At 45.5% G+C, this 22,869-nt stretch overlaps 1 protein-coding gene across 3 annotated transcripts in view; it reads left to right on the top strand.

The window, feature by feature from the left end:
• Positions 1 to 21,553, top strand: part of MICU1 (mitochondrial calcium uptake 1) — a gene marked incomplete at both ends in the record, with an annotated part of 152,126 nt that extends 130,573 nt beyond the window's left edge. For all 3 annotated transcript variants that reach the window (XM_080695166.1, XM_080695165.1, XM_080695164.1), the window contains 2 exons: positions 19,230 to 19,319; positions 21,396 to 21,553. In XM_080695166.1, the coding sequence (XP_080551292.1) occupies positions 19,230 to 19,319; positions 21,396 to 21,553 (248 nt within the window). The remainder of the gene's footprint in view (positions 1 to 19,229; positions 19,320 to 21,395) is intronic.
• Between the last annotated feature and the right edge of the window lie 1,316 nt (positions 21,554 to 22,869).

Raw genomic sequence — 22,869 nt, 5'->3', positions numbered from 1 at the left:
TGTATGTTTTTGGCCCCTTTGTCAAAAATCAATTGGCTGAAAGTGTGTGGACTTGTTTCTGGGTCTTCTATTCTGCTCCATTGGTCTATATATCTGTTCTTTTGCCAGTACCATGCTGTTTTTATTACAATGGCTTTGTAGTATAGTTTAAAGTCAGGTATTGTGATTCCTCCTGCGCGGTTTTTGTTGCTGAGAACTACCTTGGCTATTCTGGGCTTTTTGTTATTCCAGATAAATTTAAGGACTGATTTTTCTATGTCTGTGAGGGATGATCTTGGTAGTTTAATGGGCATTGCATTAAATCTGTAGATCACTTTTGGGAGGATGGCCATTTTAATGATATTAATTCTGCCAATCCATGAACATGGAAGGTCTTTCCATCTTCTAAGATCTTCTTCGATTTCTTTTTTCAGTGTTTTATAATTTTCTTTGTAGAGATCTTTTACTTCCTTGGTCAAGTTTATTCCTAGGTATTTTATTTTTTTGTGGGAGATCCTGAGTGGAAGTGTTTTCTGAATTTCTTTTTCAGTGGATTTATGGTTGGTGTACAGGAAAGCTTCTGATTTTTTAAGATTGATTTTGTATCCAGATACCTTGCTGAATTTGTTGACCAGTTCTATAAGCCTTTTGGTTGAGTTTGTTGGGTTTTCTAAATATAGTATCATGTCATCTGCAAATAATGAAAGCTTAAGTTCTTCTTTTCCTATTTGTACTCCTTTGATTTCCTTTTCTTGCCTTATTGCTCTGGCTAGAGTCTCTAGTACTATATTGAAGAGAAGTGGTGATAGTGGACATCCTTGTCTCGTTCCAGTTTTTAGGGGAAATTCTTGAAGTTTTTCCCCATTTAATATGATGTTGGCAGTGGGCTTATTGTAGATTGCCTTAATAATGTTGAGATATGTTCCTTCTATTCCAATTCTCTGCAGTGTTTTTATCATAAATGGATGTTGAATTTTATCAAATGCTTTTTCAGCATCTATTGAGATGATCATGTGGTTTTTGTCTTTGATTCTGTTTATATGATGAATTACATGGATTGTTTTTCGTATATTGAACCAGCCTTGCATCCCTGGGATGAACCCTACCTGGTCATGATGAATGATTTTCTTGATGTGGTTTTGAATGCGTGTTGCTAGTATTTTGTTTAATAGTTTTGCATCCAAGTTCATCAGTGATATAGGCCTGTAGTTTTCCTTCCTTGAACTGTCTTTATTCGGTTTGGGTATTAGTGTGATGTTGGCTTCATAGAATGTATTTGGGAGAGTCCCGGTTTTTTCTATTTCCCGAAATAGTTTGAGTAGTATTGGGATTAGTTCTCCTATAAAGGTTTTATAGAATTCACTTGGGAAACCATCTGGTCCTGGGCTTTTCTTTGATGGTAAGCTCTTTATTGCTATTTCAATCTCTTTGATTGTTATTGGTTGGTTTAAGTGTTCTGTATCTTCTTGACTCAGTTTAGGAAGGTTGTATTTATCTAGGAAGTTGTCGATTTCCTCCAGATTTTCCATTTTGTTGGAGTATAGTTTTTCAAAGTAGTTTCTGATAATTCTCTGGATTTCTACGCTGTCAGTAGTAATGTCTCCTTTTTCATCCCTTATCTTCATAATTTGGGTTGATTCTCTCTTTTTTTTAGTTAGGTTGGCTAGTGGTTTATCAATCTTGTTAATTTTTTCAAGAAACCAGCTTTTGGTTTTGTTGATTTTCTGTATTGTTTTTTTATTCTCTATTTCGTTAATTTCTGCTCTAATTTTAATAATTTCCCGTCTTCTGCTGGCTTTGGGGTTCAATTGCTCCTGCTTTTCAAGGGCTTTGAGGTATGTCATAAGGCTATTTATTTGAAGATTTTCTGTTTTTCTTATGTGAGCACTCAGTGCTATAAATTTTCCTCTTAATACTGCCTTCAAAGTGTCCCAGAGGTTTTGATATGTTGTTTCTTTATTTTCATTTGTTTCTAGAAATTTCTTGATTTCACCTCTTACATCTTCTATGACCCATTCTTCATTCAGAAGTGTGGTGTTCAGTCTCCACATGTTTATGTTGTTTCTCTGGGTCTTCTTATAGTTGATTTCTAGTTTCATTCCATTATGGTCTGAAATGACACAGTGAAGTATGTAACATTTTTTAAATTTGCTAGTGCTCATTTTGTGTCCCAGGATGTGATCTATTTTGGAGAAGGTTCCATGAGCAGCTGAGAAAAATGTAAACTCTGCTGTAGTTGGGTGAAATATTCTATATGTGTCCAAAAGGTCCATTTGGTTAATGGTGTTCTTTAGTTCTGAGACATCTTTACTGACCCTTTGTCTGGAAGATCGGTCTAGTATTGTGAGAGGTGTGTTGAAGTCTCCCAGTATTATTGTGTTGGGATTTATGTGTGGCTTCATGTCACAAAGAGTTTGATTTATGAAAGTAGCTGCCCCTATGTTTGGGGCATAGATGTTGATTATTGTTATTTCCTCTTGCTGGACTATTCCTTTTACCAGTAAAATGTGACCTTCTTTGTCTCTTCTAATAAGTTTGGGTTTGAAGTCTAACTTGTCTGATATCATAGTTGCTACTCCTGCTTGTCTTCGAGTACCATTAGCATGGATTACCTTGCTCCAGCCCTTTACCTTGAGTTTGTTCCTATCTTTACTTGTGAGGTGTGTTTCTTGTAAGCAGCAGATGGATGGATTCTGGCTTTTAATCCATTTTGCCACTTTATGTCTTTTTATTGGGGAGTTGAGGCCGTTTACATTCAGTGTGATTATAGAGAGATAATTTTTAATTCCCAACATGTTAAGATCTTATTTCTGTTTGAGATACTGTTTATTCTTCTTTGCTTAGTTGTCTGCTGGATGGGAATTCTTGTTTCTTTGGTTCTGGCGTGAATTATCCATTTCCTCTTTGCAGTTAATCTCCTTGAGTATTTTCTCTAGCGCTGGTTTTGAAGACATAAATTCCTTCAGTTGCTGTTTGTCATGGAAGCTTCTTATTTCCCCATCTAATTTGATGGATAGTTTTGCTGGGTAGGAAATTTTTGGCTGGAAGTTGTTTTCTTTCAGAGTTTGGAATATGTTACTCCAAGCCCTTCTGGCTTTCATAACTTGGTTTGGGAAGTCTGGAGTGATTCTAATTGGTTTGCCTCTGTATGTCACATGGCCTTTTGTTTTTGTTGCCTTTAAGATTCTCTCCTTGGCTTCCACATTAGTCATTTTGACAATTATGTGGCGTGGGGATCCTCTTCTCTGATCCTGTCTAAAGGGAGTTCTATAAGTTTCCTGGACCTGTGTATCGACCTCTTGCTCTATGTTTGGAAAATTTTCTGCTATTACTTCCTTGAAGAGATTGTTGATCCCTTTGGTTTCACCTTCTTTTCCCTCCTCTATTCCAATTATTCTTAGGTTAGCTCTCTTGAAATGGGCCCATATTTCTTCAATGTCAGATTCCTGCTGTCGGGTTTTTTTTTCTAAATTAGAAACTATGCGTTCATTTTTAGAATGATCATCTTCAAGAAGCGAGATTCTATTCTCCATGTGGTCTAATCTGTTGTTTATACTTTGAATTGAGGCCTTTACTTCATTAATTGCATCCTTTATCTCTTTTTGACTCTCTCTAAATTCTTTTCGAAAGTCCTCTATTATTTCTAAAGTTATTTTCCTAATTTGATCTTCTAGAGATCTTTGGGTTTCTGTGTTATCAGATTCTGATGTTGTGGTGTTGTTGGCATTCACTGCTCCATTGTTATTTCTCTTTCCCATGATTTTGGAAGTTTGTGCCTTCTCTGGGTTCTTCCCTGAGTCACAACGAGTTCACTTAAGATGCTCTGGATCGCTAGTCTATGGTATCTCAGTCACCACTACTCCTTTACTGTGTTGTATCACAAAGTCTCAGACCCAAGGCTGCTTAGACCGTGGGGGGTGCCAAGTTGGGCGTTCTCCAGTGGGGAGTTGTGACTATGGTATGATATCTCTGCCACTGCCACTCCCCCACTGGGCTGCACTGCTAAAATCTCCGACCCAGGGAGACTATCTGCGCAAGTCCCTAGGAGTGCAGTACTGGGATTTCTCCCCTAGGGGCCGCAATTTGACTCACGGTTGTTGAGTGCGCTGATGGAGCTGTAGTGAACTCGGTGGATTCGCTGCTGCCGCCACTGGCAATATGGCACCACTGCCACGCCCTCGGCCGTGATGCGGCGTATTTCTTCTCTGGTTTTGTACTCTGCTCTGAGTCCTTGCCAGTTGTACTGCGCCCAGCCCTTGGGAGCTTTAGATGTTCCCTGCACCAACAAAACTGCTGACTGCCGCCAGGCTGTTCAGCACCTGCTCACCTCGGCTCGCTGTCCACCCCTCCTCTCAGGCGCCTGGTGGCTGGTTGAGTGGGTTGGTCTAGGGCCGTCCGGTGAACTCGCCGCTGCCGCCAGCAGTAAGACGCTGCTTCTCCATCCTAGGCCGCGAGGCCAGAGTACCTCCTCTCTGGATTTGAGCTCTGTTTTGAGTCTCCCTCCTCTCTGGAGCCTGGTGTTGCTAGGGGAGATGTAGGCCGCGCCGCTCCGGCCGCTCTGCGCCGCGGCTCTGGCTGCTCCGCACCACGGTTCTGGCCGCTCCGGCTGCTCCGGCCGCTCTGCACCGCGGCTCTGGCTGCTCTGCACCGTGGGTCTGGCCACTCCGGCCGCTCCGGCCGTTCCGCGACGCGGCTCTGGCTGCTCTGGCTGTTCTGGCCGCTCTGCTCCGGCTGCTCTGGCCGCTCCGCTCAGCTGTTCTGGCCACTCTGCTCCGGCTGCTCCAGCTGCTCCACTCCGCGGCTCCGGCCACTCCGCGCCGCCGCTCCAGCCAATCCGCGCTGCAGCTCTGACTGCTCCGGCTGTTCTGGCCGCTCCGCTCGGCTGCTCTGGCCGCTCTGCTCAGCTGCTTGGAACCGCGACTCCAGCTGCTCTGTACCGCGGGTCTGGCCACTCTGGCTGCTCCGGCCGTTCCGCGCCGCGGCTCTGGCTGCTCCGGCTGCTCAGGCCGCTCCGCTCCGCGGCTCCCCCCAATCCGCGCTGCGGCTCTGGCCGCTCCGGCTGCTCCGGCCGCTCCGTACCGCGCGGGCGCGGCACTTCGGGCTGGTTTTTTTCCGGTGTCTTGTTTTTCCAGCCCTTTTTCTCTGTCCCTTGTATTTACCGTTTTTATTTCTTTGCTGTGGTGTTTTCTGGCTCTGAAAGGCGCTGGTTTTGAGGTAGTAGAGTTGGATTGTTAGCGGGACTTGTAAGTGCCGCTTTCCTCCGTCGCCATCTTCCCGGAAGTCGCCTTCTGACCTTCTAATGATCCAGATGTTCTTCACCACCCCACTCATCAGTGTGCCAGTGTGTCCTTTCAGTACTCCCTTCTGTTTCCATGAGATCCCATTTTTTCTTTCTTTCTCTCCAGCCTCCACATATGAGAGAAAACACATAAACCCTTACATTTCTGAGTTGAGTTGGCTTATTTCAATTAGTGATGATGATCTCCAGTTCTTTAATTTTCTGCAAATGACATAGCTTCATTCATCTTTATGGCAAACTCCATCGTGTGTATACGCCACGTGTTTTTATTCATTCTTCTCTTGTCAAATATGCAGCCTGGTTCCATAACCTGGCTGCAGGGAATTGTGCTGCTCTAAACATGGGTATGCATGTATGGCTACAGTATGCTTTTTTAAAATTAATTTTGAAGAGCCGGGCGAGGTGGCGCACGCTTATAATCCCAGCATTAGGGAGGCTGAGACTGGAGGATCGCGGTTTGCAGACAGCCTCAGCTACTTAGTGAGGCCCTCCACAACTTAGACCCTATTTCAAAATAAAGAAGAATAACAATAAAAATAGGGCAGGAGTGTAGCTCGGAGGTCAAATGCTCCTGGGTTCTATCCCCAGACCCCCCAAAAAATTATTTTGGATAAATATTGAGTGGTACAGATGGGTCATATGGCAAATTTTAGTCTTTTGAGGAACTTCCATACTGATTTCCATAGTGGTTGTATGGATTTACAGCCCCACTAACAGTGTATAAGCATTCCTTTTTCCAGCATCCTTGCTACCATTTATTGCTAATTGTGGGGTTTGTTTGTTTTGTGTACTGGGAATTGAACTCGGGTATTCTGCCTCTGAGCTACACACCCAGCCGTGTTTTATATTTTGAAACAGGGTCTCACTAAATTGCTGAGAGCCTTGCTAAGCTGCTGAGGCTAGCCTCAAACCTGTGATCCTCCTCTCTCAGCTTCCTAAGTATTTCTTCTGAGATGTGTCTGTTTTAGTCATTTTTTCTGTTTATTAAATGGGTTATGTGATTTTTTGTTTGGGTGTGTGTGTGTGTGTGTATGTGTTGAGTTCCTTTTAGTTCTTTATATATTCTGGATATTAATCCTGTCAGAAGAGCTGGCAAAGACTTCTTCCCATTTTCTAGGTTCTCTCTTCATTCTTATTTCTTATACTGTGAAGAAGCTTTTATTTACTTTATTGTATTGTATTTATTTTATTTTAGCCTGTGGTACTGGGGATTCACCCTGGGTGCTCACCCACTGAACGATGTCCCCAACCCTTTTCGTTTTTTGTTTTCAGTCAGGTCCTCCTCAAGCTATCCAGGCCAGCCTGGAACTTGCGACACTCCCGCTTCAGCCTCCCAAGAAGCTGGGATTACAGGCACGTGGCACCATGTGAGGCAACTTCTTAGTGTGATGTCATCCCGTTGATTGATTCTTGGTATTATTCATTGAGTTATAGGAATCCCGTTGAGGAAGTCATAGCCTGCACCTATAGCAGTTGCAAGGTTTCTGGCCTAATTTCTAGTCTTGTTTGTTTTTAATCTATTTTGAGGTGACTTTTGTGCAGAGTGAGGGAGAGGGGTCTCGTTTCATTCTTCTGCACATATCCATATGCAGTTTCTCCAAGCCTTTTGTTAAGGAAGTGATATTCTCTCCTATATATGTTTTTGACATCTTTGTCAAAAATTAATGGATGTGTGTTTTTATCTCTGTGTCTTCTGTTATATTCCATTGGTCTGCATGTCTGTTTTATGCCAGGGTCATGCTGCTTTTGTTACTGTGCCTCTGTAATATAATTTAAAGTTAGGAATCATCATGCATTAGCATCGCTCTTACTGTCTTGACTATTCTGTGTCTTTTGTTCTTCCATGTGAGGTTGAGGATGTTCAGTTTTTCTGGTTCTGTGAAGAACATCATTGGTATTTTGATAGAGTTCGTTTTTGGTAAAGCGGCCATTTAATGGCACTGATTCCGCCTGTCCATGAACACGGGACGTGCTAAGCGTAAACTTTGGTTTCACGCTCAGACCTGAGGTTGAGTAGCTGCTACTCACCAGTGACCTTGAACAAATTCCGTAAGCTCTCAAAACCTTCAGTTTTTTATCTGTAGAGTGTTGCTATTACAATACTTACATCAAGGCTGTTGTGAAACTTAAGGGATAATACTACATGAACTGTACTGAGCTAGTTTCAATCTTGTCCTGGTTTTCAAGTCCTAGATGCTTTCTCAGCTTGCTTATTTCAAGGGGCTAATATACCAGAAATAGTCCATCCCAATATGGCAATTTAGCCCCCCTTACCCCCCACACACAGAATATTGGAAATTGAATTCAGGAATGCTATACCATGAAGTTACATCCCTAACATTTATTTATTTATTTATTTATTTATTTATTTATTTATAGACACGGTCTCTCAAGTTGCCCAGGCTGACCTCAAACTTGTAGTTCTCCTGCCTTGGCCTCCCAAGCATCTGGTATTACAGGTGTGTACCACTGTGCCCAGCACAAAAATTACTTTTTAAAAAACAAAGGGTTAGGCAGGCGTGGTGGCGCACACTTGTAATCCCCGCGCTTGGGAGGCGGAGACAGGAGGATCATGCTGGTTCAAAGCCAGCCGCGCTGTGGCTTAAGAGACCCTGTTTCCAAAAAAAATATAAAAAATAGGTGTCTGGGAGTGTAGCCCGGAGGTAGAAGGGTTTCCAGGAACCCCAGTACCACAAAAAAAAAAAAACCCGAGAAACAAAGGGTTAGGATTTAGCTCAGTGGAAGAGTACTTGCCTAATACATAAGATAACCCTGGATTTGAGCCCCCAACAGTGCAAAAAGGAAAAATTATAACTTTTTCTAAAAAAAAGATCACCCTTGCCAGGAGTAGTGGTGCCCACCTATACTCCCTGTTCTTGGGAGACTGAGACAAGAGGAATGCAGGTTCAAGGCCAGCCTCAGCAATTTAGCAAGACCCTGTTTTGAAATAAACAGCTTATAGCTAGTTGAATGCTCCTGGGTTGTTTAATCCCAGTCTCAGTCTGTCTGTCTGTCTGTCTCTCTCTCTCTCTCTCTGTCACACACACACACACACACACACACACACACACACACACACACACACACAGCTTGTGGGGAGGGAGAGAATACTAGGGCTCTAGCACCTTCCCATGACATTAACTTCCTTTGACACCTTAAGCAGGTCACTATTTCTCTAATACTCAGATTAAAGTTATTGGATATTTAATAACTATAGAATTTAATAACTGACTTTACGGTTATTAAATATCTCCAAGGATTCTTCCAGATTTTAGCTTCTGTGACTGTTAGTAACTAAGTCAAATTTTACTGAATGTAGTAATATTTTAAAAGACATGGTATAGCCCAAAGTTATGTCCAAAATCTTTAATTATCAGATACATTTGAAGTCAGATCAAAAGCTGTTGAGTTCCCAAAAGAAAAGTGGCAGTTTTAATTTATTTTCTCTTTAGGACATTTAAAACTTAGTCTTTGGTGCCTCTATAAGATCTAGAAGTTGTGTGGTTTAGTGTTTAGTTTCAGAAATCATAACTTAACATCTAAAAAGTGAGGGGGCAGCTGTATATAAAGTATGATTTGAGAAACCCCAAAAGACCATCCCCAATCAGAAATACCTTACCTGCTCATTAGCTCTATTATTGCATAACAAATGAGTAAAACTTGGCAGCTTAAAACAACACAACCAGACATGGTGCTGCACACCTGTAATCATAGTAATTGGGAAGCTGAGACAGGAGGATCTGTCCACTATACCAACCATAATTCCAGAAATCTCTACCTTTAATTATATTATTTGAGGGGTTCTGTAGATATGGACATTTTAAATGATATAAAAATGTTATCTAACGCCGGGCGTGGTGGTGCACGCTTGTAATCCCCGCGCTTGGGAGGCGGAGACAGGAGGATCGCGCAGGTTTGAAGCCAGCTGCGCTGGCTTTAAGAGACCCTGTTTCCAAATAAAAATATAAAATAGGTCTGGGAGTGTAGCCCTAAGGTAGAAGGGCTTCCAGGAACCCCAGTACCACAAAAAAAATGTTATCTAAAAACATAACAATAACAACAATACTGCAGTCATAGAATTTTAGGACTGGAAAGAAGCTTAGAAATAATTTTGTTTGGCCAGGGATGGTGGTGCACACTTGCAATCCTGATACTTGGGAGGCTGAGACAGGAAGATCACAGGTTTGCATCCAGCCTCGGCTATTTAGTGAGACCATCCACAACTTAGTGAAACCCTGTTTCAAAATAAAGTATTAAAAATAGCACTAGGGGTGTAGCTTGGAGGTAGAATACCCCAGGGTTCAATCCCTAGTATCGCAAAAAACAAAACCCTAATCTTGTTTGAGTACTTTCTGGTTTTTAACCTACCTGGAGGGTGGCTTGCTCAGATCACAGAGAACATGGCATGAAGCAGGTCAGGAGCTCAGGTGCAGTGACTTGCACGCCAGCATCCTCATTAGTGCCTGGCACCTCCTACTGCCAGAGTACCAGAGAGAGGACTCCAGGCTCTAATGTGACACAGAAATAGAGAGAAATCCAAAGCAAGAGTCCCCTACACAGTGGGACAGAGCATGAAGGCAGGAGGTAGGAATGTCACAGAACTGTGTGGGGAAGAGACTCTGAAAGAAAAAAGCTTCTATGTTATCAATTCTTTTAGAATTTGTGGGAGGCAGCCCTCTGTGCTTTGGTCCATTGCTACATTTTGTAAAAACATTTATATGTGAAGAGGAGTGTTGGCCAGGATTCCATTCATTTAAGACAGAGTCATCAGTTTTTAAAGTAAAATTATTCATGATGTAGGCAAGGAAACTCAAAATCTGAAATAAATGTTTGCTTTATGAGGCATTTTCTCTGCAGAGACCTGGTTTATTTCCCCAAATTTAAAGTCACTTAGCATTCTAAAGATTGATTCTGGTTTAACTACATCACTTTGAGTATATTATGATCTAGTAAAATTATATAAGCATCCGAGGAGGAGGAAAGGAGATCTTCTTTAGGGATTCATGATTACCACTGGGGAAGAGAGAAGGGTGGGGGTCGGGTGAACTGCCAGAAACATCCACCTGAAGAGGAAAGCAAGGGCAAAGTGAGCCAACGCCACCTCTCACCGAGAAAACAACCTGGAAATGAATGGTGACGAGAATTACACCAGTACTAGGAAAGTCTGGAGGATTAATATTATTACAAGCACTGTTTCATGGGGCTTCAAGGATGACTACCTTTAGGACTTCTGCAGGTCTAATAAGACACTTGTAAAAGTGAACAGTATATAGTCTTTCCTGTAATGTCAACACACTGAATTTAAATATATCAGTTTTTCTCAGTTTAGATGTGAGAATCAAGGTTACTTTGTTGACAGCCACAGACCCAAGGAAGTTGTGTGTGTGTGTGTGTGTGTGTGTGTGTGTGTACACGCCTGTGTTACTAGTGATCCGACCTAGGAGCATTCTACCTCCAGGCTATACCCCAGCCTTTCTTTTTTTCTCTTTCTCTCCTTTCAATATCTCAAATACTGGGATTATGGCTGGGCGTGGTGTCACTGCTTGTAATCTCCATGCCTGGGAGGCAGAGACAGGAGGATCACGCAGTTTCAAAGCGAGCCGCGCTGGCTTAAGAGACCTTGTTTCCAAATAAAAAATATAAAAATAGGTCTGGGAGTGTAACCCGGAGGTAGAAGGGTTTCCCAGTACCACCAAAAAAATAAATAAAATACTGGGATTACAGGTGTGCCACATGACTATCTAAATAGTGCTGGGGATTGATCCCAGGAGCATTCTTCCTCTGAGCCACACCCCCAGTCTGACTTTTTAGTCTTTATTTTTAAAACAGGGTCTCACTAAGTTGCAGAGGGCCTCACTAAGTAGCTGAAGCTGGCCATGAACCAGGATCCTCCTGTCTCAGCCTCCCAAGTACTGGGATTACAGTGTGCGCCACCATGCCCAGCAATAAAATTTTTTTATGATGCTGGAGGTTGTACCTGGGCATTCTTTCTCCAAGCCACACCCCAACCCTTTTTGTTTTGTTTTGGGTTTTTTGTTGCTTTGGGGGAGTTAATTTTTTATTGCTGCATCGTAGTCATACGTCTTAATGGGGTACAAGATGGTAGAGGCATACATACACACATCGCTCATTAGCCCTTCCCCAGTTCCCCTCCTGCCTCCTCATGTTTGCCTTAGTGATGGACTTGGATATGATTGTGAATGTACATCATGTATATCAGAGAATTTCCCTCTTCACATCCCCCTCAAGTCACCTTATTTGCTCATCTATAGCTTCTCCTCCTGCGTCTAAAGTTCCTCCTGTGACTCATTTTCTCCCTAGCTTTCACATATTAGGGAGAGCATTCAATTTCTTACTTTCTGTGACTAATTACACTTATAATGTTCTCCAGTTCCATCCATTTTCCTATAAATGATGTAATTTTGTTCTTAGTGGCTGAGTAAAATTCCATTGTGTATATATCCCATAGTTTTGTAATCCATCCTTCTGTTGATGGACATCTTGGCTGGTTCCATAATTTGGCAATTGTGAATTGTGCGGTTATGAACGTAGATATGCATACATTAGTTTGGTAGTTTGGTTTCCATTCTTCTGGATAGATACCCAGAAGTGGTATCGCTGGATCATAAGGTAGGTTCGTTCCCATTCTTTTTGAAACAGCATCTCACTAGGTGGCTGAGGATTTCACTAACTCACTGGGCTCTTCTCTTTTGAACCTGTGATCCTCCTGTCTGAGTTTCTCAAACATTGGAATTATAGGCAGGCACCATCACGCCCAGATAGGAGGTAATGTTATGAAGCATGAATAAGGTACTCCTCCTCCAGATTGAGGAGAATAAAGGAAGAAATGGTTAAATAAATTAGACTCTCCTGTCAGTGGATACCTACTCTGCCCTGTTAATGTGCTGCGCATGTGCTCGTATGGGGTTATTTTGCAGACTTGGTGCTAAATGAGTAAAGCAGAATGCTGTATTTGAAACACCACCATGTCTGTGAAGACGGAAAAAGGTGAAGAATAAATACTTGGTTTTATATCCATAATATATTTCTGAAGAAACTGGTAATATTCTTTGTCTGTGGACAACTAGGTAATTGGAAATAAGGTTGGGAGGGATTTGTGCCTTTTTTTGTGTGTGTGGTACTGGGGGTAGAACCCAGGGGCTTTCTACATCTGGGCTATACTCCCAGCCCTGTTTTATATTTTATTTGGAAACAGGGTCTCACAAAGTTACTGACAGCCTCATTAAGTATCTGAGGCTGGCTTTGAACTTGAGCAATCCTCCTGTCTCGGCCTCCCAAGCGCAGGGATTACAAGCATGCACCACCACACCCGGCGGATTTGTACCATTTTTAAACAGGAGAATGTATTACCTAATTGAAAATCACTTTCTATGCAGGCACAGTGTACCTGTCATCCCAGTACTTGGGAGGTTGAGACAGGAGGGTTGCAGGCTCAGGGCCCATGCATGGTAACTTAGTGGGACCCTGCTTTAAAATGCAAATAATAAAAAGGGCTGGGGGTGTAGTCCAGTGGTAGAACTCCCTTGGATTCAATCTCTAGTACCACAAAAGGGAGAAAAAGAGAGAGAGCAAGCTAGCTCTTCAAGGAAAATTCCTTCCCTTAGTCTACCCAAGGCCATCAGGAAGGAAGGGAGGCAGGCAGGCTCTTCAAGGAAAAACTCTCCCCTTTGCTCTAACCAAAGCCATCTAGAAAGTAAGATATCTGTACTACAGGCCTTTCCAGGGCTGGAGCAGCCTGTCTCCCTTCACTTAACCTTTGCAATCACAAGCCGGCTTTTGACTTTCGCCACTGCAGCCCCGTAAGGCAGGAACAATCATGTGGCCACACAGCTTGAGACTGTCAGCCCAACTTGTCGGATCACCTTTCCAAAGCACCTTTACTCTGGAAATAGACAGGCAGCTCCTAACTGGGTCATGCTGCCCCAAGCTGTGTCTGCGCATCAGAGGCAGCTGGGGGAAACTCCCAGGGCCACCTCTGTTACCTGTGCTTTCACTGGGCTGCTATTGAACACACCTTTTAAGTTGTGTCTGAAATCATCAGGATGAGCTCCAAGGGGATGCTAACTATGTTCCGCTGTGTGGAGCAGTCAGATCTGTGCCCAAACTCTCATGCTGGCTCCTGACACTCCTGTCTATCCAGCTGTTCATCCCTGACCAGAAGCACCGAGTTATTTCCCACTTTGGCCTTTCTTTCATCTGACCTCCTTCTCTTTAGGGTGACAGATGCACAGAGGAACTGGTACTATCCATGCTAGTGTCTAAACTCATCTCTGCCACCTATTAGCTTTGTGACCCTGGACAAGTTATTTAACTTCTCTGGATTTTACATTTTCTTTGAGGGCGTCTGATTTTTAAGATTCTCTGATTCTAAGTGGACATTTGGGCTTTTATCACTCTAGAACTCTCCTGTTCAACTGTTGTGGTGACTGGTTTTATGTACTGTAGCTTCTGATACTCTATCACACAAACCCAGTGCGTGTTTCTTTTTACTGTTTGAATTGTCCGATCATGCCAGAGAGTAAATTGGGGCCCTGGCACAACTCTGACTCTGCCTGGACTTTTCAAAAAGCCAGATGGTACCAGGTTTTTCAGTGCCAGTTGAGCCTGCTCCTACAGATCCCCGCCCCGTTCCAATCTAATAAAAATCACCCAAGCTCATGTCTGTTGTTCAGTCATCTGGACAGATTTGCATAAAAGGAATAGATAGTCCTTGGAAAGCCAGGCTCTCACTTTTTCATGGTGCCACTTCATGCTCCATATGGACATCTTTCAGATTAGCAACTGGAATCCCAAGCATCCAGCAGCATCATGCTGCAGGAAAAAACAGTGTTTCCTCTGCTCTCATACTGCAGTACCCAACGCAGAAGACTCCTGTGGACCCAGGTGTGGATTTCTACCCACCAGTAAGCAAGCAATCCATGTTCAAGCAAGATGGTGTTCTACAGTAGACACCAGAAAGGAGCCCTCTGATTTTTTTTTTTTTTTTTTTTTTTTTTTTTTTTTTTTTGGTGGTGGTGGTGGTACTGGGGATTGAACCCAGAAGCATTTTGAAATGGGGTTTTATTAGGTTGCTGGGCACCTCCCTTAGTTGCTAAAGCTGTCCTCAAACCTGCGATCCTCCTGTCTCATCCTCCCAAACACCTCAGTTACAGGCATGCACCACCATGCCTGGCACCTCTAATTCCGTTTAATACTGACAATGTTCACCTGGAGAGAGTGTCAGGTCTCACAGGTTGAAGGCTGAGTCCTCCAAGGACCCCCATTTCAGATGCCAGTCCCTTATAAGCTGGTTTTAGCTATACTTCTGACTGACAGGTTATAAATGGAGGTTCCTTGCACTTGATGAATTTGCAAGAGTGGCTCACAGGACTCAGGGAAACATTTTTACTGCTTTATTACAAAAGGTATTTCAAAATATCGTGATGAAGAGATGGCCGGGGAGGGGTTTGAGAGGAGTGCAGGGATTTGATGCCTTCCCTGGGCACACCAGTTTCCGGGCATTTTCACCATGTTTAATAATCTAGAAACTGAAGCTGTGCTTGGAGGCATTGTTTTATTTGTCCCGTCTTGTTTTAACTTGTTACAGAGGCTTGGTTGAGTCATTGGCCTTTGGTGATCAATTCATCCTTCGGGTTGGGAAAAGCCTCGACTTTCAGGTCAGGGCCTGGTCTTCTGTGACCAGCTCCCATCCTGAGGGCACCGAGGGGCTGCCAGCCTCCAGTCTTCTCATTAGCGCACAAAAACTGCATTGCTTTGGAGATTCCAAGGATGTGGGGAGATTTTATGCCAGAAAATAAGGGAGACCAAAGATATATTTCACAATATCCCAGTCATCAATAGGGAAGACCAGAATTTTAGTACCAACAACTGGTCCGAATAGAAAAACTGAGATGGGGGCGGGGGTGGGGGAGGATGTTCTGCTTGCTGTGGTTTAATTGTGGGATGATCCGCTTGCTGTGGTTTAATTATGGCTCCGTGATTCAGAGACGTTAGAGCAATGTGAATGAGCTCACGCTCAGGACCGGCTGTCAAGCACTCTCCTTGTGATCTGCTGTCACCCACTGTCCCAGGAGCCTCTAGTTCGACAGTCCGCCAGCTAGTTAGCTTGTTTCCTCCTGCTGATTCACGCCCTGGGCTCCTGTCTGAGGGTCTTGGGCTGTGAAAGCGACCCCGGGGGCTGTTCCCTGGCTGGTTCTATCCTGGTAGTTTGAATCACAGTGATGTGGCAGCCTTGGTCTTTCATCCTGGAATACAGAGGACACCAGCGCCCCCTCCATGTGAGATGGATCATGTTCTGAGGAGATGTGGCTTTTGTAATGAGTTCCAGCTGCCGTCTCCAGAGATCCCTGTTCCATAACCACTTCATACCAGTTCAGTGAGCTTCTCACCAAAAACTGTCGAGAGTTCTCCCTGACACTCTTGAATAGAATTGAGTGGTGTGTTAGGAGGAAAGCGCTCTGTCTTCATGGGGAGGACGTCTGGGAATATCAAAACCAGTGACTGTAAGGATTCTGTCCTGAAGATAGAAGACGTGGGTAAGAGGAAAGGAAGATATTTGGGTGCGTGCCTATAATCCCCGTGATTGGGGAGGCGGAGGCAAGAGGAGGGAGAGTTTGAGGCCAGCCCGAACAACTTAGCAAGACCCTATCTCAAAATTAAGAAAATAATAAAGGGCCAGAGATGTAGATCAGCGATGGTGTGTTTGCCTAGAAAAGTCCTGAATTCAGTCCCTTCCACATTCCCAAAAAGAAATGTGAGACTGATGTGGCATGCAGAAAAATGAATGGTTAACAAAAAGCACTTGTCTAACACGCGACAGCTTCTCAGAACACTTCTGTGGCAGCGAAGAGAAATTCAGTAAGTGGTCACGGTTTTAGAGCACCTAGCTTTTTCTGCTCTCATTCTCCTTTTCTTTTTTTCTCCCTCCCCCACCCTTTGATACTAGGGATCGGACCCAGGAACATTCTACCTCTGAGCTACTCCCCCAGCCATTTTTATGTTGAAACACGGTCTCACTAGGTTGAGAGTCTCACTAAGTTGCTAAGGCTGGCTTCAAACCTGCGGTCCTTCTGTCTCAGCCTCCCGAGTACTAGGATTGCAAGCGTGCGCCATAGTGCCCGGCTTCGTTCTCTTTTCACTGAGCAGTCTTCTGAGGTGAGCTGAGCTTCCTCAGTAGGTTTCCTACTTAGACGCACAATGACAGCTGTCATCAGTTTAGTTCCCCTAACAGTTCCTCTTCTCCTTGTAAATCAGCCTTCTGATCTCTTCCTTCTCTGCCCATTTTAGTTAGCAAGAATCACTTCTTCATGGGCCAGATCAAGTGTCTAGACCTGCAAGGCTAAATCTCTAAACCTGGCAGGCGTGGTGGCGCACGCTTATAATCCCAGCATTTGGGAGGCTGAGACAGGAGGATCACAGTTTGCGGACAGCCTCAGCTAATACTTAGTGAGGCCCTTTGCAACTCCGTGAGACCCTGTTTCAAAATAAAGAATTTTAAAAAAAAATAGGGCTGAGGGTGTAGATTGGAGGTAGTATGCCCCTGGGTCCCATCCCCAGGGCTGGGGGGAAAAATCTCTAAACCTTAGAACTCGACAGCCTCATCCTTTCCCCAGCACATATCTCATGAGAATCCATAGAAATCGCTTCTCTTTAAATCTTTTACTTCCAAATGTTGACTCCTTCACTCTAGCTCACATCTCGGGAGGAAGGATGGTGTGAACAGTAACCCAGACTTCAGGAAGGAAGCAGCTCCTCCCGCACGGTCCGGCCCCTTTTCCTCTACCCTTCGCTGTGCAAGACCCTCAGCTCACTGGGCGTGGTGGCGCACATCCGCAATCCCAGTGCTTGGGAGGCTGAGACAGGATTGCGGGTTCAAGGCCAGTCTCAGCAACTTAGTGAGCCCCTCAGCAACTTCATGAGACCGTGTTTCAAAATAAAATACAACTAGGGGTGTAATTCAGAGGCAGAACACTCCCAGGTTCAATTCCCAGTACCACAAACACACACACACACACACATACACACACACACACACACACAAGACCCACCTCCACCCCATCATCCCCCCTACCCTTGAGTAAATACCAATAAACTCTTCTCCGTGCTACTAAGCTGCCTCAGCAGTTATCTTGTGGCATCCCCTTACGTGACTCTGAGAAAAGTAAACTTAGCAGCAGATGAAGTGACTCCGTCAGGGTCACACCCGAGTGGGAGGCGGAGCCGGGCCCGGAGCTCTGGTCTTCTGACACCAAGCACGGGGCCTGCTGTGGGGCCTGCTGCGGGGCTGCTCCTCCACGTCGGCCGGCCTCGGGGGCGCTGTGGAGGACACCTGGAGTAACGTGAAGTGAGAGGTTTAGTGCAGAAAAGGTGGCAAGACAGGCTGGCAACGGGAGCGGAGGCCATGGGGGTGGAAGGAAGGCAGGACGCACACAAAGGCGAGTTGAAGTTCATATTGCTTCTGGACAAATGCAATCTGATGACAGTAGACAGCACTTCATTGCCAGTTGATTCATAAATAGGCATCAATCCTTTTCTTTCCTGCAAGTTTAACTTGGCTGAAGAGTGTGTCCCTTAGGCTGGGGGTAGAGCTCAGCATGTACCAGGGCCTGGGTTCAATCCCCAACACCAAAAAATAATAATAATAAATAAATAAATAAATAGGAGTGTGTCTGTAAGCAGTCACATCATTTATAGGCATAGCTAGACCAGGTTTGAGGCTTAATGAGAGAGAGAAGACAGTAAAAATTGCCCGTCCCTCCTGGCTTGTCTTTCTTTCATGAGGATCAAATTCTCACATGACTGCTAGTATTTAATAGGAAATGTCAGAGAAAGAGAAAATGGCAAGAGATGGTCTACTGAGGGGGAAAAAATTTTTTTTAAGTTGCAGACTGACCTAGTGAGACAGGGGCCATTGCTTCTCCCAAGGGTGCAGTTGGAATGGACAGAGAGGCAGATGCAAACCAGCAGGGAGGAGGGACCTGGCTGGGCACGGGGCTCGGTGCGGGGCTCAGCTGTCCGCCTTCTCCAGTCCACGCAGCAGAGATGCCCCCTGTTCTCACCTCCTTTTCCCTTTGCTGGCAAGTTATTTCCTTGATTTTCTGCTAACATGTATTTTCTAGTGAGAAGGAATGCAAAGAGGTAACAGTATCAGGTGTTGTTTTGTTTAAGGAACGCTTCTGACCATAGTTTATTAGAAAAGTTGCTACAGCATGCCCTAGGCTGCACGCTTGCAATCCCAGCGTTTGGGAGTCTGAGACAGCAGGATCACAGTTCGCAGACAGCCTCAGCTACTCAGTGAGACCCTTTGCAACTCAGCGAGACCCTGTTTCAAAATAAAGGATAAAAAATAGAGCTGGGGTTGTAGAATGCCCCTGGGTTTCATCCCCAGTTCCACAAACACACACACACACAAGCCTGAATTCTCCACCAGGCACAGCAGCACATGCCCATGACCCCAATACTTGGAAGGTGAGACAGGAGGATCGCAGGCTCAAGCCTCAGCAACTATAATGAGACTCCATAGGGCCAGGGATGTAGCTCAAGGTAGAATGTGTGTGTGTGTGTGTGTGTGTGTGTGTGTGTGTGTGTGTGTGTGTGTGTGTGTTTTACTGGGGACTGAACCCAGAGGCATTCTACTTCCAAGCTCTACCCCCAGCTCTATTTCATTCCTTATTTTTGAAACAAGATCTCTCTAAGTTGCAGAGGGCCTCACAAAGTTGCCGAGACTGCCCGTGAACCTGCAGTCCTCCTATCTCAGTCCCTCAAGTACCGGGATTACAAGCACGTGACACCTTGCCCACCTTAAATTCTCGTTTTCTTAAGAATGACTTAAGTTCACGTGAAAACTTTTGCCTGAGCAGTTGATCCCCCATTCAGAGAAAGCAAGATGGAAGTCCGTCTTCTTTGCTAATTTGGCAACTTCTTCTTTCAGTGACCATGCAGCAGGTGGCCAGGACAGTGGCCAAAGTGGAACTCTCAGACCATGTGTGCGATGTCGTGTTTGCGCTCTTCGACTGTGACGGTGAGTGGAGCCCTGGAGTCCAGGAGCACTGAGCCATGCTGCCCTTCTCGATGTTTACCAGTGGAGCCTTGTAGACAGCATCGGTGTTCCCACCTCTGCCTCCTCCAGAGCTCAGCCCTCAGCACCAGGAAATCAAGAAATAGAACCCCTAGCCCTACGTCATATTTTCCATTTCTTCTTATAATTCCAATTTGCCCATATACCTAATTTATGACCATAAGAATCTTAAACAGTGAGCTCATTTTCAAGATCACTTGAATCTGTGTTTTCCTAGACCCTAAACCTTAAAACACTTCTTTAAAATTTTCTTTAAACATGAAAATGGAAGCTGGGCGTGGTGGCGCACGCTTGTAATCCCAGCACTTGGGAGACTGATACAGGAGGATCGCACAAGTTCGAAGCCAGCCTCAGCTACTTAAGTGAAGCTCTCAGCAATGTAGTGAGACCTTGTTTCCAAATAAAATATAAAATAGGTTTGGGAGTGTAGCTCAGAGGTAGAAAGCCCCTGGGTTCCATCCCCAATACCACACACACACACACACACCAAAAAAGGTAGCCAGGCATGGTAGCACATGCCTGTAATCTCAGTACTTGGAAAGCTGAGACAGGAAGATGATCGTTGGTTTGAGGCCAGTCTTAGGAACTTAGTGAGGCCTTGTTTCACAATAAAAATAAATAGGGCTGGGGAAGGGGGCAAAAGTAGAATACCCCTGGGTTCAATCCCCAATACTTAAAAAAAAAAAAGAAAGAAAAAATATGGACCCAGGCATGGTGGTGAGTATGGCCAGGCGTGGTGGTGCACACTTGTAATCCCCGCGCTAGGGAGGCAGAGACAGGAGGATCGCGCAGGTTCGAAGCCAGCCGCACTGGCTTACAATACCCTGTTTCCAAATAAAAATATAAAATAGGTCTGGGAGTGTAGCCCGGAGGTAGAAGGGCTTCCAGGAACCCCAGTACCACCAAAAAAAAAAAAAAAGGTGAGTATGTAGCTCAGTGGTAAAGTGCCTCTAGGTTCAGTTCTCAGCAACACATGCTCACACACACACACACACACACACACACACACACACACACACACAATGTTAGACTCCTATGCTAAGGAGTACTCAAGTGTTCTAATATCTGTAGAAGGAAGATGGTACAGATCTCTCTACAGAATGTGGTAGAGGTCAGATCCTGTCCCCGGTGTTGAGAATAAAGAGAGAGCGAGCAGAACAATGTCTAGCCCAGCTGAGGTGGCTGGAGCACATGTCAGGAGAGGTTTCTGGAAGTGGCTCCTGAGTGCAGTCACAGAAGATGAGCAGGAATCGGCCAGGTAAAGGGGAGGAAGGCGGAGGAAGCACCGCGTTGCAGAGGCGCCGCAGGAGCGCCCTGGGGCCCTGGCCCCGCCTGCCTCCTGAGCTCAGGTGCCCTGCCCGCCTGTGCCCAGCGGCACCTCGCGCTATGGTTCTCCCGCAGCCACACTGCTTCCTCTGGGCCCCAGGGCAGCCTCTGCTCTCCTTGTGCAGCATTTACCACACTGTTGACCCTGCATTTGTCTCTCCCACAACCGGAAGTGGTTGGTTGGTTGCTTGGTTGGTTGGTTTTGTTTGTGTGTGTGTGGTACTGGGGATGGAACCCAGGGGCCTTCTACCTCTGGGCTATACCTATTTTATATTTTATTTGGAAACAGTAAGTTGCCGAGAGCCTCACTAAATAGCTGAGGCTGGCTTCGAACCTGCGCGATCCTCCTGTCCCAGCCTCCCAAGCGCGGGGATTACAAGCGTGCGCCACCACGCCCGGCTCAACCTGGGAGTGCTTTAAGGGACGAAGCACAGGGCTGGTTTCTCTCTTTCTTCCCGGCATAGGACCTGGCATACACCATAGTCTCTTTCAGCTTCTGTCACACCACACTGCACTGAGTTGTAGCTGGAAACATGCAAGAAGGAGCAAACTGGCTCACCCTCAGCCAGGAGAGCTGAGCGTGGCTGGGAGTGTGCCGGGAGCTGGTGCCCGCAGGGTGTGGACCGTGGAATGTTCTCAGCGGCTTCGTCCCAGGGCCTCCACTCACACTGTTGTGTTTGCTGCTTCTTCTAGGCAATGGGGAGCTGAGCAATAAGGAATTTGTTTCCATCATGAAGCAACGGCTGATGAGAGGCCTGGAAAAGCCCAAAGACATGGGCTTCACCCGCCTCATGCAGGCCATGTGGAAGTGTGCACAGGAGACTGCCTGGGACTTTGCTTTGCCCAAATAGTGACCCCCAAACTACAAGAGGGGGTCGCCTCCTGTGCCCCCGGAGCTGAGCCTCAGCATCGCCCTTCGTGCTGCTGCTGGTGGGGATAGTGCTCCCCTCCTCCTGGGAGTGACCTCAGGATTTGACCAGCTTCCCCACCCTCTCCTGTCCGTCCCCCACCAGGTTCTGAGTCTTCCTGGGCAATTATCCTCGTAGTTTTTCAAAACCACGAACAAGTCTTAACAGCTCAGACCTCGGCTCCTTCAACAGAATACTCATCAAGCACCCTATGGCTAAAGAATGCGGAGAACCATCCACACACCTGCCCGCCCTGGGAAGCGTCCCGTTCTCAAGCTGTTTCTGCTGCAGGTTATATTAGACCATCCCTTGCTCTTCCTCCTGCTGGTGTTTTTAAGCTGCAAGTTGGGAAAATCTCCGAAGGCAAAAGGAAGTCTGTGGCGAGTGGTAATGAAGATGGCCTGGTCACCCAGAGCTTAAGGGAGCTTCAGCCACAGGAAGAGACCCTGTCAGACACGGGTAGCTCTGCGGCCTGCTCCAAGGAGACCTGTGCTCAGTGGCGGCAGAGCAGGATTCCAACGTCAAGCCATTGCTTCATGGCCCTCTCCACGCCTTTCTGTTCCTCCCAGGCTCCCTGAGATGCCTCCACCATGACTCTGTGCTTCCTGAGCAGCAGTCACTGAGGGCCTGTTCCCTGCAAGATCCATCTCCCTCTAGAATGGGCCTCCGAAGCCAGGGCCTGGCCCAGAGAAGTACTCAGAAAATATCATTTCCTTTTCATTATAACCGTTTGCAATAAATACCCCCTCTTTTTCCCGTCTATTTATTTATTTATTTGGTACTGGAGATTGAACCCAGGGGCATTCTACTTCTGGGCTACATCCCCAGCCCTATTCTATTTTTTTGTTTTGAAATAGGGTTCCCCTATGTCGCTGAGGGCCTAAGTCACTGAGGCTGCCTCTAAATTACAATCCTCCTGTCTCATCCTCCCAAGTACCTACCACATGCTCATTCAAGCACCCCGTGGCCAAAGAATGCAGAGAACCATTCACACAGCTGCCCGCCCTGGGAAGCGTCCAGTTCTCGAGTCTCCTGTCTATTTTAGGATTCTCCACGCCCTCTTCATCTGACATCTCCACAGTTTCACATGCTACTAGCAGCAGACCTGCTTTCTCCCTTCCAGAGTCTACCGAAAGGCAGCTTGAGGCTGCACAAAAAGTGAAGGCCTTGGGAGGTCAGTGGTGGCACTGCCCAGCCCACTCTGTTAACATTTCATTTGGGGCCAAGGTTTTTGTTTGTTTTTGTTTTCGTTTTTTGTG

This window comes from Muscardinus avellanarius, assembly GCF_963383645.1.
Source record: "Muscardinus avellanarius genome assembly, chromosome: 4".
Lineage (NCBI taxonomy): Eukaryota > Metazoa > Chordata > Mammalia > Rodentia > Gliridae > Muscardinus > Muscardinus avellanarius.
Note: the sequence above shows the minus strand (reverse complement) of the source record. Positions and strands in the feature narration are given on the sequence as shown.